The following is a 13,227-nucleotide window of genomic DNA, read 5'->3' as shown; positions in this document are numbered from 1 at the left end:
CAACGCCCTCTACAACAAAATTCCCCTATTATTTTGCACAGAACCATTATGCATATGTAGTAGTAGTAGTAGTAGTAGAATTTATTATTTTGATAGGGAAGGCCCTACAGACGTTGCCGTCTTGTTACAGGGAACCCTAAGTGCTCTTTACAGAGCGAAACAAAAACGGATAGATGCTCAACCTGACGACACGAGACAGGCAGAGAATTCCACCTATCAGCGCCAAGGAAAGAAATAGAGAACATGCCATGTCTAGTGGTAGCATATGTGAGCATAATGCGGCATAATATGATAACTTTTAGCATACAAATAGCATAATTCTGCAATTTTTTCAGCAATGCGAAAAGCATAATTTCACGAAAATATTAGCATAATCCGTCAAGGCCTAACACTCTCATAATACTCTTATAATTTACACAAAGGCACACAATGAAAACCTTGGCAAATTTATTCCGTTGTGACTCAGAGTTTCATGGCTGAACCAATCATCAGACAACGATAATATCGTTGTCTGAATAAATTTGCCAAGGTTTTCATTGTGTGCCTTTGTGTACTCCGCTCTGCCTGAATCAGGCATTGAGCACTCTTGCAGAACCAAAGCATATCGCCTCTGTACTCTTATACTTTAGTATGTTGAAGTGGTTTTGACATGTAGCAAGGCATCATGATGGCTACTGCCACTATTAATTTTCTTAGATGGAATGGTGCCTGGCTCAAGGCCCCGTGGTCGCCGCGTCACAATTGCTTCACGAAAATCAATGACTGGACCAATGAATCTTACAATTCTCTCGCTCTCTCTCGTTGCTGCTGATAGTGATAGGTATAGGCAGCTTGTTTACCTGAGTACAGTAATTATGGTTTTCAGGAGTGCAAGAAAGGACTCAGATGGAGAGCCAAGGATACATTTATAGGAAAGAAAAAGTACCAAGGAACTGCAAGTCACGCTATATTGTCCACTAAAACCACCAGTTATTTAATAATCAGCTCATGCGATAACATTGCACGACACTTAAAGACGGTACTGACGTTCTACAATTAGCTGGCTAGCAGTTATCACGTGATCTGATTGTTTAGTAACTTGCGGTGTTAGTGGACATTACAGCGTAACTTGTAGTTGTTTGGTCCTTTTCCTTTCTTTAAGTTACGTTTTTGTTCTTCTTTCCTGTTCTTGTGATGCTACTGCCTTATGATACACATGACGCCCCTACGACCAGAATGGGCATGGGTTATACATGATAATTTTTTTTCTTTCCATCAGACAGCCTTCATAACCAAAAAGGCAAAACATATTAATCGTGGGTTTCCTTTCTTTCCTTTGTTTTCATTCGTGAGAGATTGGGCAATTCCCTTTACCAGTAAAGAAGGCTACATTTGCCTGTTTGTTCTGGAGAAGAAGAATATAATACACCAACAGCCAACCAACTGCTGGTGCCCAACCACTATTACCACTAAATAATGTAACGGTACCAGTAACACTTACAGGCGCTGCAACTTTCTGTTAGTCACAAATAAGTTCACGGGTAACGTACTCAGATTCGTGAATGACAGATCCCTGAACAACAGCAGACAAAGGGCAAGGTTAAATCTCCTTTATTACCTGCTTCAGAGAAATTCATATCGTCCATGTGTCTCAATCGGAAAAGTTAAATATGGGATTTAGAGGTTATCCAAATTTACCAATTGCTATTTACACGAAAGGAACCTTTAGAGTGCGTTAGTTTGAGAAGTTCCGTTCAAAAAGCATTACCAAATGCAAAAAAAGCACTGAATTACGAAGTTCTACTGAGAGTCAGGAGAATGAAGTTGAAGACACCACTGCAGCTGTACTTATGGTTGATAAATATCGTGGTAAAGACACACCTGGCAATATGCCGGTAAACACACACCTGCCCACACTCCCTCTCTAATCTGCAAAACTCTGGCACAGAGCTCTCCTTCTCTCTGTTTGTTTACCGCCATATTGCCAGGTGTGTATTTACCACCATATTTATAAACTACTGAGAGTCAACTATAGTAAATCAATGCATTGTTGAAAATCATTAAACCCGCACAAACGGGGGTGGTGGGTGTTGCCCAAAATACGAAAATGTTTTTTAACAATCATTCTGCACCTGTCCGTGGCCCGATAGGCACTAGTAATTCCTGGCTTCACTACATGTGTGAGTTGTGCATCCACCCATGGCGGTTTTGAGGACTATTGTATGTGAGCCGTCATAATGTGGCATAGGAGCCCTCCATAAGCCAAGAGGCCCAGTGTCCATCAGTGCAAAAGCGAATGTAACAAATTATTAGTGAGAGAATATGAGTCATCCCAACACCAGCAGTCCACGAGCCAGGAACTTACATTTTTCAAGCCCCAAAATGGCCCACATATACCGCACACGCCAGGCAAGGATATGACCAGCATTTATTATTTAAGTAAAAGTGGGGAGGCTTCTTGTAGTTTCATAAACAGATAAGAGTAGAGCCCACACGCTCTCTTCCATTAACACTGCAATAGTTCAACTCATGTCACAATAATCATTCCAACGTTTCCGCAAATTGCGTTCAATATGTTCACAATGATGTGCAAGCTTCCAAACCAGCATTGATAAAGGCCAAACCCCCTGTCAGTAAGAGGGTATGGGAAGCAGCGCGAAAAGAGTTCAGCTAGGGGCGCTAACATTGACTATCAGTGGAGGGGACTACAGCTGAGCTAAAACAAAACAAAACAAAAACACATTCTTCAGCCCCCAATGTCATGAAAATCAGAGAATAAGCGAGTGGCGATACAAATTGCAGCAATGACCACCCAGCGTTAGTGTTTATCGTCGGAGCTAAATCTTTGATCTCCACAGCCTCCCTCAATTTCCTGCAAGCTCTGTCGCCTTCTCGATCCAGGCTCAGAGGAGAGGAAGTTTGCTACATTCAAGAATAGAGAGGTTCTGCATAACGAATTTTGTCTCTACTGATGACGAAAAGTAAGTAATTAAGTAATTTATCGTATCCGTTCCCGAAGGGAACTCACGACGGCCGCTAACACCCGATAAACCCTAGCGGCAGATGCAGCACCTAACGGTTGGGGTGATTGGGTAAGTCTCACAACCACTGGCACAAGTTGGCACAAGTGCCGAAAACGACCCCATTAGCTGAATCCATGTACCCCTTGTGCCTGGCCACAACTTCCCAGTTGACTGTGGGTAGCAGCACGGCTGGAAAAACCGCTCCCAGGCAGGACTTGAACCAGGTACCTCTCGTATCTCAATCATGGTCTTTGACCAACACACTGTGCCTGCCTGGACGAAAAAGGTGACGAAATTTGAGACGCGAAAATTCAAACGCCGGTAGGTTCTGCAGGACAAAACTCTGCTGCGCAATTTTCGCTGCTTTTTCAATGCTGCCTTTCTACTGTTCTTTTCTGACTTGTGTTTCCGGAGCGAAAGCACTTGTTTGAGTCGGAAAGTGATCTCCGTGGCGTGGATGTAGGAGATGTCGGTGGATATAGGAGACAGGGTTCTAGCCAAAGGGAGTAGGGGGCGCAGCGCCCCCTACTCGGTTTGAACGCCCCCCCCCCCCCTGTGAAATATTGCCGCCCCCTACTCATTTTCCGATTTTCGTGTTTTTCATGCATAGATGGTTCATAAAGGCACATTTGTCTGGAGTGAAGTCAGGGATTCGCCCCATATACGTTGCATTTAACGTGGCAAGACAATATTGGAAAGTGGAAAATGGGATATAGGGTAACTGGTTCCCATGCCGACCCCTCTACTATTTTGACCTGGCTAGAACCCTGGGAGATGATAACGAGGAGTTGTTGTATTGTTTCCCACTACTCGAATTCGATGACGGAGACCTCGAGCAGGATGAAGTCAGAACTGGCGCTTGCACGACGGGTCTCTGCACCGGATCCACACCATCATCTTCCATCACCATACGCCGTCCAAGAGCTTCCATCGTAAGCTGAAGCTACCACACTGAACAACGTGCTACGGAGATAGAAACTAACAATTGATCGACTCAGATCATAGCAAGACTGTAGATCTACATAGAAAGGGTATCCGGAGTGAAGCAAAAGGGCAACGAAGAATTTGTTCGCTGAACATTCGAGTTTCGGGCCCACTTCGACGAATATTCGTCCACTTTTTCGCTGCGCGCTCATGGTGACGAAAAAATGCAACGAAATTCGTTATGCAGAACCTCTCTAATGACGTTCTGGCAACTTAAAACGCACACCGACCCCGAAGCAAACCATTACCAAAGAGGAGGGCGAGGAGCTAGCAAGACCCTCGCAGCAACTCTAGTAATATATTCAAGCCCCCTGATAAGAGTGGAAAGCTAGTGGCAATGAAACAAACACTCTATTTGGAGAAGGTGAAGGCACTTCTGTCCGATACCTAAATGAACTCTTTGTGTTCACTCTTTTGACACTTCAAAATCGCTCTGTTGACGCTGCAAAATTACTTATCATCTCCCTCCCTCCCCTCTCTCTCTCTCTCTCTCTCTCTCTCTCTCTCTCTCTCTCTCTCTCTCTCTCGCTCTCTCTCTCTCTCTCTCTCTCCGTAGCTCTCTCCTTTCGAAATTGGCTTCCATAGAATTGGGCACCATTGCGCGTTTGACCTTGCGAAGTAAAATAAAAATCAACAACAACAACAACAACAATAATGTACAAGAAAGTTGATATCACAATTACAGAGTTGGAGAGAAAAGCAAAGCGCGCTTTAAACGAACAGTGTACGGGAATGGATCTTGAACTACTCTTTTATCTACACGTGAAATGGTCCTGTCCAGAGCAAAGAGGGCTCAACAGCGCTGGGGTGCACTGGAGCTAGTACACAATGGAAGCGGTCCTCACCAAGAAAACACAACCCGTTGCTAATCCGAATTTCTAGAGTTTTTCAATCGTCAGGCAACTTTTCTAGCTAGAGCAGGTCTGTCAGGTCCACTAAAGATATACACAACCACACAGCAAGGCACACAGAATGAAAGCGTGAAGCGTGAAGAGTGAAGAGGTGCTGCTAGGTGGAGGCAGTGTAAAGTATTGATATCAATTGGCCTTTATTGTAACAAGCGCTTAATTGAGCGCGTTAATCTGGACTTCACTAGCACATGCCTGGCGTCAGAGGGTGCAAGGCCATTACGGTGCGATATTGGCGTGAATCATTGACACAACAATAATGGTGCAGTATGTCTGGTTCCATTGGTCATCAGGTTGCTCTGTCCATGTCCGGTTTTTCGTGATTCCGTTATACTTAGCGAGCCGGTTTTTGTTTGCATGGCGACATCTATCTATCTATCTATATGTCTGTCATTCTGTCTGTCTGTCTGTCTGTCTGTCTGTCTGTCTGTCTGTCTGTCTGTCCGTCTGTCTGTCTGTCTGTCCGTCCGTCTGTCCATCCATCCACCCATCTTATCTATTTATCCATCCATCCATCCATCCATCCATCCATCCTTCCATCCATCCATTCATCCATCCATCCATCCATCCATCCATCCATCCGTCCGTCCGTCCATCCGTTCGTCCGTCCGCCCCTCCATCCATTCATCCATCTATCTATCTATCTATCTATCTATCTATCTATCTATCTATCTATCTATCTATCTATCTATCTATCTATCTATCTATCTATCTATCTATCTATCTATCTATCTATCTATCTATCTGACCGAACTGTTTCGTCCTTTTTGGACTCATCAGCGCAGTACGGAGAAAATGAGGCTGAACCTGATAGGGATGAAACATAAATAGTCCAAGGCCAGATTAAAACCAGGCCCGAAAGTACCTTTGCCAGAGTGCTCAAACTGACAAGTCAGTGAGCGCTGCATAACGAAGACAGCAAGGGCACTACCTGACATGAGAGTGCTCAACTGCTACAAGAGCAGGAGCGAAGTACTCAATCTGCGGACAGAAATGTTTCGTCCTTTGGGGAGTCAATAAATGAGAAAATGAGGCCGAACCTGATAGCCATGAACAGTAATCTATCTATGTATTATTATATAGTTCTGTCCGCAGATTGAGTATTTCGCTCCTGCTCTTGTAGCAGTTGAGCACTCTTGCGTGGGGTAGTGCCTTTGCTGTTTGCGTTATGCAGAGCTCACTGACTTGTCAGTTTGAGCACTCTGGCAAGGTACGTTCGGGCCTGATTGGAAATTTTTATTTCCATTGCTATCAGGTTCGGCCTCATTTCCTCTGTGCTGCGCTGACGAGTCCACAAAGGACGAAACAGTTCTGTCCGCAGATTGAGTATTTCGCTCCTGCTCTTGTAGCAGTTGAGCACTCTTGCGTGGGGTAGTGCCTTTGCTGTTTGCGTTATGCAGAGCTCACTGACTTGTCAGTTTGAGCACTCTGGCAAGGTACGTTCGGGCCTGATTGGAAATTTTCATTTCCATTGCTATCAGGTTCGGCCTCATTTCCTCTGTGCTGCGCTGACGAGTCCACAAAGGACGAAACAGTTCTGTCCGCAGATTGAGTATGTATTATTTTTGTACGTTTGAAGGTAACTTTCATGCAATGATCCTTTCCTTTCTTGGTCATTTTCTTCACCACTGCCACTGTAGTAGTAGTAGTAGTAGTAGAACTTATTATAATTTATGAGCCCGAGCGCGCTAAAACATGACCACAGCTTTTTTTGAAAAATTCGAGATAATCGCGATTTGAATTCCGCGGCAAAAAATACGAAGTGCAGTGCAACGCGAGTCGCTGTTGTTGTTCTCCTCGGTCGACTGGACTGTTCCGGATGCAATTCTTTGTTGCAAGTAAGTTTATTTGTTTGAGTTTGTATTTCATGTTGCGCTGAGTCGCCTAAAACTGATCGTCATCGATGTATCGACAGAAGAGCCTAATAGTAGTAATGTACTGCGGAGCGGAAGAAGACGACATCATCGCACTCCATGCGCAGGATTAAATATTTTGAGGATTCGGGTCGGAAACAGAAGAAAGACGATGATGGCTACTGCGACGAGTCATTTGAGGGCGACACTTTCATCGAGCGTAAAAATAATTGATGCTGGTAGTCCCACGATCTGCAGTGACGAGGAATTCTACTCTGATGACAACCCGGCAAGCGATTGGCATCGACACTGACTTGGGAGGTGAGTCGGCCGATGATTTGGCCAGAATGGACATTGCTGCACATATCCGGGACAATGCCAGTATTGGTTGCACTTGCAAAAACAATCAATGGACTCTGCTGCTCCCTCAACTTGCTCAAGTTGATAATTTGAGTACCCTTATGCGGAACATCGCTAGCATGAGCAGTATGCAGCGAACGCAGTACTCTCTGGCGAGCGGAGAAAACCGTGTGCAGATGGGCTTTGGTGTGGGGAATATGAGTGCGACGTCTAGTATGTTGAGGAAGACTGTGTGCAGCAGTGTATACTGTATATCTGAAAGTACAGGTGGAGTGTGATGGAGAGGACATGGAGTGCCAACTTCTTCGGCCAGCTACAGATGTTAACCGTGTTTTCGCTGGCGGTTCTCCTGTGGTGCTCCAAACAGGAGGTATTTCGGACACCCAGCTCAGCTGCCTATAGACAATTTGGATGTGGCTGAGTACCTGTCACCAAGGGGCATATCAATTGTGTGCAAAAATGACAATCCCATTGCTGTACATAGAATTTCGCCGTTTCAACAGTGCTGCATATAATACCATTGTAGCAACACTTAGACATGTCCGATCAATCCAAAACTTTCAGACAGTGAACATTAGGTGTGTTAGATCATTTAAAAAAAAACTGAAAATCGAGTTTTTGGTCTGTGGTCATATTTTTAGCGTGCTCTGCCTCATATTACTAGGGAACTCTCAACAGGCGTTCCCTTTTTACTGGGAACCCTAGGCACTGCATTTCTAAAATACAAATACATGTACAGCAGTATCATGGAAGCTAAGAATGGCCATTATGTGACGGCGGTGAGGTGCGGTGTGGTTAGTGAGTTGATGGTTTGCATACCCATGGGCATTTCGCATTGCTACTTGCTATGCTGTGGTCTGCCAATGTCGCACCTGGCTACCAGCACTCTCATGTCTCAACCATTAATATTTCAAGAAGAGATTTATGTTGGATTTCAAGTTTGTTCACAAGATGTTGACTTAGACTACACCAAGACTGACATGAATACTGGAAAATAGGTAATAGATACGAGCGATAAAACATAGAACGGCATGTATTTGGCAAATGAGAACGATGAGGATATAGTATGCCGAGAACACTACTAGTTTTCTTGCAAATATATGTAGGACTCAGTGAGCAGTCACGTCTCGATGACCGATCACGATCCCCGTGACCAATCAAACAGTCACAAATCCCCGAAGAGCAGTCATAAAGTCACACACCAGTTTCAATCCCGATGACCAGTCAGAAACAGCCGCGACTTTCTCTGTGAACGGTCACAGGATCCACGTCAAAATATTACGACTCAACTGTAGGCATTCACGCGTTCAGCATACTTTTTTCCTTCACAGGTTTCAGAAGTACGTGAGCAAGAAAAATTTCGATCAACTCTCGATCTCCGCGTAGTTTACTTGTAGTTGTAGCTCGAGTCTGGTGTGTGTGGGCTCCTCTCCAAAACGAAGGGTGGTCGAAAATCTTGCAGGCTTCAGATAGAATCTCTTTTGAGAGGACGTTCTGGCTAGTAGGTTGTGCTATTCATCATATTTGAAGAACAAACATCGTCGTTCAGAAAAGCTATTTCGGAATATTTTCAGTCATGTAATTTTTGTAGGCCGATCTTGCTGGAGCAGAGACTGACTTCAACTGATCCAGCATGCAAGCAGCACTCGATTTGTGTTTTTGGAGAGGATGGGTGACAAGATTACGGAGTCAGAAGTGGACATCGTCGACGATGCAGAGACGAAAATATAATGAAGATGGAAATGAAAATATGTTCATTTCCAAGAAGGTACTGAGTACATCAAGCACCTTCGTGTGTGTAGCTCTGTCTTTCTTGTGGAAGACTCCACAGAAAAACAATGTCCAGCTTGTTGAAACTGAAACTGCCTCTCAGTTGAAGTCGTTCAGGAAGACATCTATTCAAGACATCATTGATCCATTCTCAAGAACCATCGTAAGAAATTAAATCAAGTCATGTTTATCGATAAGAATGGCGAACTAGACCAGAGAAGTGGGAGTGTCTTGTTTTGACTGCAGGAAACTTTATTTCAATATTCTGGCTCAACGTAGTGCTTACGCAGTTTACTGCTTCGAACACATCTTCATTTCTACTCCCAAAATAACTCTGTAAAATTTATTGATGCAACATTATGCATCATGGTCTTTCTCGTTGTGCTGCTATAACGTGTATGAGTACATGCATACGAGTACTGTGTACCGTTTACTGTCTCCTTGTCAGTGTTTTTGGGCGATCCTCCACACCTTCATTTGTCTTCCAATTATTAATTTTATAGAAATATTCACTCACTTCAACTTCTTTTGATTGCTGGTGCGAATGTAGCCTGCGATGCCTGCTTGTTAGTGAGAGTGCACCAGACATGTATCGATATGTATGTCTGACGAGATGTTCTTGAACTGGCATGCTGCTTTGCTTAGATAAGGTTTAGAATTGGGTGCTCAATGGCCTGGAGGAATTAATCATGTTTGCGATCAGTATCACCAAGAGTACGGTTCTTCCGTCTACGCATCTCTTCTTGGCTTGTGGATTGGTTGAAAAGAGATAAAATAATAATTCAGAAGTACTTGTGTCCAAATGTCGTCATGAAAACAAGTTCTACCTCCGTAACTTATTCCGCAAGGCCCATCGAATCTAGCTGGTAGTCCCGCTGCCTATTTGTGTGTGTGTGTGAGTAAGTGTGCGCGCGCATGTATGAGTGTGTGTGTGTGTGCATGCGTGAGAAAGAGAGTGTGTGTGTGTGTGAGAGAGAGAGAGAGAGAGAGAGAGAGAGAGAGAGAATGTGTGTGTGTGTGTGTGAGATTTAGAGAATGTGTGTGTGTGTGTGTGGATGTGTGTGTATGTGTATGTGTGTGTGTGTGTGTGTGTGTCTCAAACTCTCTCTTCTACTCTCCCCCTGTCTCGGGGGGCGGCGTGGCCAAGCATTTGACAGCTGTACACCAGGCCAGGTGTGTGTGTGTGTGTGTGTGTGTGTGTGTGTGTGTGTGTGGATGTGTGTGTGTGTCTCAAACTCTCTCTTCTACTCTCCCCCTGTCTCGGGGGCGGCGTGGCTAAGCTGTACACCAGGCCAGGTGTGTGTGTGTGTGTGTGATGTAGAGAATGAATGACATATGTGCGTGTGTGTGTGTGAGAGAGAGAGAGATTTAGAGAATGTGTGTGTGTGTGTGTGTGTGTGTGTGTGTGTGTGTGTGTGTGTGTGTGTGTGTGTGTGTGTGTGCGCGCGCGCGCGCGCGCGCGCGCGTGTGAGTGTATGTGAGAAAAGGGAGAGAGTGTGGGTGTATGTGTGTGTAATGGTGTGGGCATGTGTGGTCCCCAGCTCTATTCTATGTCATTCACGCTGGAACTGCTGCTGCATAGCCCCAAGTCTGAAGACTTGGCAACTTCACGCCTGCACCTGACTCTTGCACTATAATACCCGTCGCCTATGATACCCCTCAGAATTTCCCACCTTGCTCCCCCTTATGTTCAGGCTGCCCGTTTAGGAGCCATCAGTTGCCTGACGATCGTAGTAATACGTGAAACTCAGAGTTGTGACAAAGCCTCCAATCTCTCTTGTAATACAGAAATACCTATATTCTGCCTGTGACTACTCACAGAGAAAGAGTGGTCACAACTGTACATTCCGCATGTAACTGTTCGCATGGGATTATAGTGGTCACAACTGTATTCTGTGACCGGTCATAGGGAATTATAGTTTCCACAACAAATCCTGCAGTACGAAGCACCCTGCGAGCAGTCACGAACTGTGTACTTTACACATGTACATGTATGGTGATTTGTGACTGGTCATGGGGCATTGTGACTGGTAAACTAATTTGTGACTGGTCATGGGGGGTTTGTGACTGTTTGACTGGTCACGGGGACCGTGATTGGTCACGGGGCCTTGACTGGTCACTGAGTCCTACATATAGTCTACATGAGGAGCCCATGTTAGACAGTCGTCAATAATTATACCAAGGTGCTTATGTTCATGGACAATTTCTATGGTCGATGAGCTGCCAGGACATGATAAAGACACATTACAGAACTGATCACTAGCACCGCTACAGAAGAACATCACTTTGGTCATACTAGTGTTCGGTCTCAGCTTCCAAGTCAACATCCAAGAAATGGTGGAATTTATCTTTTTCTGGAGGTCATTGACTAGCAATTGCTTGCAACTACTTGAAGCGGAAACTGTGGTGTCATCGGCGAACAGTGAAACATTAGGGACAGACATCGGTAGATCATTGACGTAGACTAAAAAGAATAGTGGCCCCAGGGTTGACCACTGTGGCACACCAGAATTAATTGCCTGGGGAGACGAGAGGGTGTTGCCGACGCGTACAGCCTGTAGCCTGTCAGTTAGGTAGCTTTCAAAGAAACAAAGCAGGTTGCCACCAATGCCATAGGCACCCAACTTGGCAATCAGGCCTCTACGCCAAACAGCGCCAAAGGCTTTCGCCAGGTAAAAGAAGCACATGCCAGTATGTTCTTTCAAATGTCGGGACTGCATGATGTTTTGGATTAGGTGGACTAGGTGCAGAGGTGTGGAGTCCCCTCGCCGGAAACCAGACTGCATGGTATGCAAGTACGGGGACAAGTGTCGATATAGCTGATCGTACACAATGCGCTCAAACAGCTTTGAAGTACAGCACAGTAGGGAGATGGGTCTGTAGTTCGTTGCATCCAACCGGCAGCCTTTGCGCTTATAAATTGGGACCACTAATGCGTATTTCCATGCTAACTGAAGGAGGGCTGTGAGGTCCACTAAAGATATACACAGCCACACAGCAACGCACACAAATAGAAAGCGTTAAGTGTGAGGAGTGGCGGATGGGTGGAAATGGTGTAAAATTGTCCATTATTGTAACAAGCGCTGAATCGAGCGCGTAAATCCTGAGTTCACAAACGCATGCCTGGCGTCAGGGGTGCAAGGTCATTGCGCCGCGATATTGGCGTTAATCATTGACACAACAATAATAATAGTGCAGTAGTTCCAGTGGTCATCAGGTTGCTTTGTCCATGTCACATGTTTATGTGATTCCGATGAACTTCGTGAGCCGGTGTTTGTTGGCATGGCGACATTTGGCAATGATTTCGCTTCTCTTGTTCAGGCTTTGGGTCATGTCAGCAGTGAGGATACGTACCTTCTCCGTGGTACAAAGGCAACATCTATTCGTTGCGGGGTTGTACGAGCTGGCCCTGTCCTTGATCCTCCAAAACAGCTGATACTCGTTGTTGTCGGTTTTCTTTTGCTAGAGGTTTACGCGCTCGAGTCATTGTTTGTTACAATAATGGACAATTTCACACCGTCTCCACACAGCAGCCTCTCCTCCTCACACTTCACGCTTTCTTTTTTTGCGCTTTGCTGTGTTGCTGTGTATATCTTTAGTGGACCTTACAGCTCTGCTTCAGTTAAATATGTTGCCTGATTGATAACTCAAGAAACTTGGAGTAGCAACAGATTGTGTTATCTTGGTCAGGACCGCTTCCATTGTGTACTAACTCCAGTGCACCCCAGCACTGTTGAGCCCTCTTTGCGGTAGACGGAACCACTCCCCCTGTATCTATACAGTTGTGGACATGGAAATCTGGTCACACCTCTAGCGGCCCCAGGGCGCTGGCCATGCAGCCGTGGATAAGCGGAACACATATGCATTTATGCGATGCAGCGCGCTGGTTGCATCGGATCAAAATGACTTGTGCACTACACGCAGCGTTCCCTACGGGCTGAGGGCGCCGGCCCGATTTGCATGTCCGCTACAGTATCTACCTATCTATCTATCAATCAATCAATCTATCTATCTATCTATCTCTCTATTCATCCATTTATCTATCTATCTATTCGCTCCTGCTCTTGTAGCACTTGAGCACTCTTGCGTGGGGTAGTGCCTTTGCTGTTTGCGTTATGCAGAGCTCACTGAATTGTCAGTTTGAGCACTCTGGCAAGGTACGTTCGGGCCTGATTGGAATTTTTTATTTCCATTGCTATCAGGTTCGGCCTCATTTCCTCTGTGCTGCGCTGACGAGTCCACAAAGGACGAAACAGTTCTGTCCGCAGATTGAGTATCTATCTATCTATCTTTCTATCTATCTATCTATCTATCTATCTATCTACCTATCTATCTATCAATCTATCAATC

The 13,227-nt window shown here is 45.2% G+C and overlaps 1 protein-coding gene across 1 annotated transcript in view; it reads right to left on the bottom strand.

Moving 5' to 3' along the window:
* The window catches only part of LOC135828021 (uncharacterized), a 49,434-nt gene that overhangs the window by 30,747 nt on the left and 5,460 nt on the right, over positions 1-13,227 (bottom strand). Inside the window, exon 2 of the mRNA XM_065340457.1 lies at positions 1,481-1,552. Coding sequence (XP_065196529.1) covers positions 1,481-1,552 — 72 coding nt within the window. The remainder of the gene's footprint in view (positions 1-1,480; positions 1,553-13,227) is intronic.

The sequence above is a fragment of the Sycon ciliatum genome, chromosome 12, assembly GCF_964019385.1.
Source record: "Sycon ciliatum chromosome 12, ocSycCili1.1, whole genome shotgun sequence".
NCBI classification, from domain to species: Eukaryota; Metazoa; Porifera; class Calcarea; order Leucosolenida; family Sycettidae; genus Sycon; species Sycon ciliatum.
Note: the sequence above shows the minus strand (reverse complement) of the source record. Positions and strands in the feature narration are given on the sequence as shown.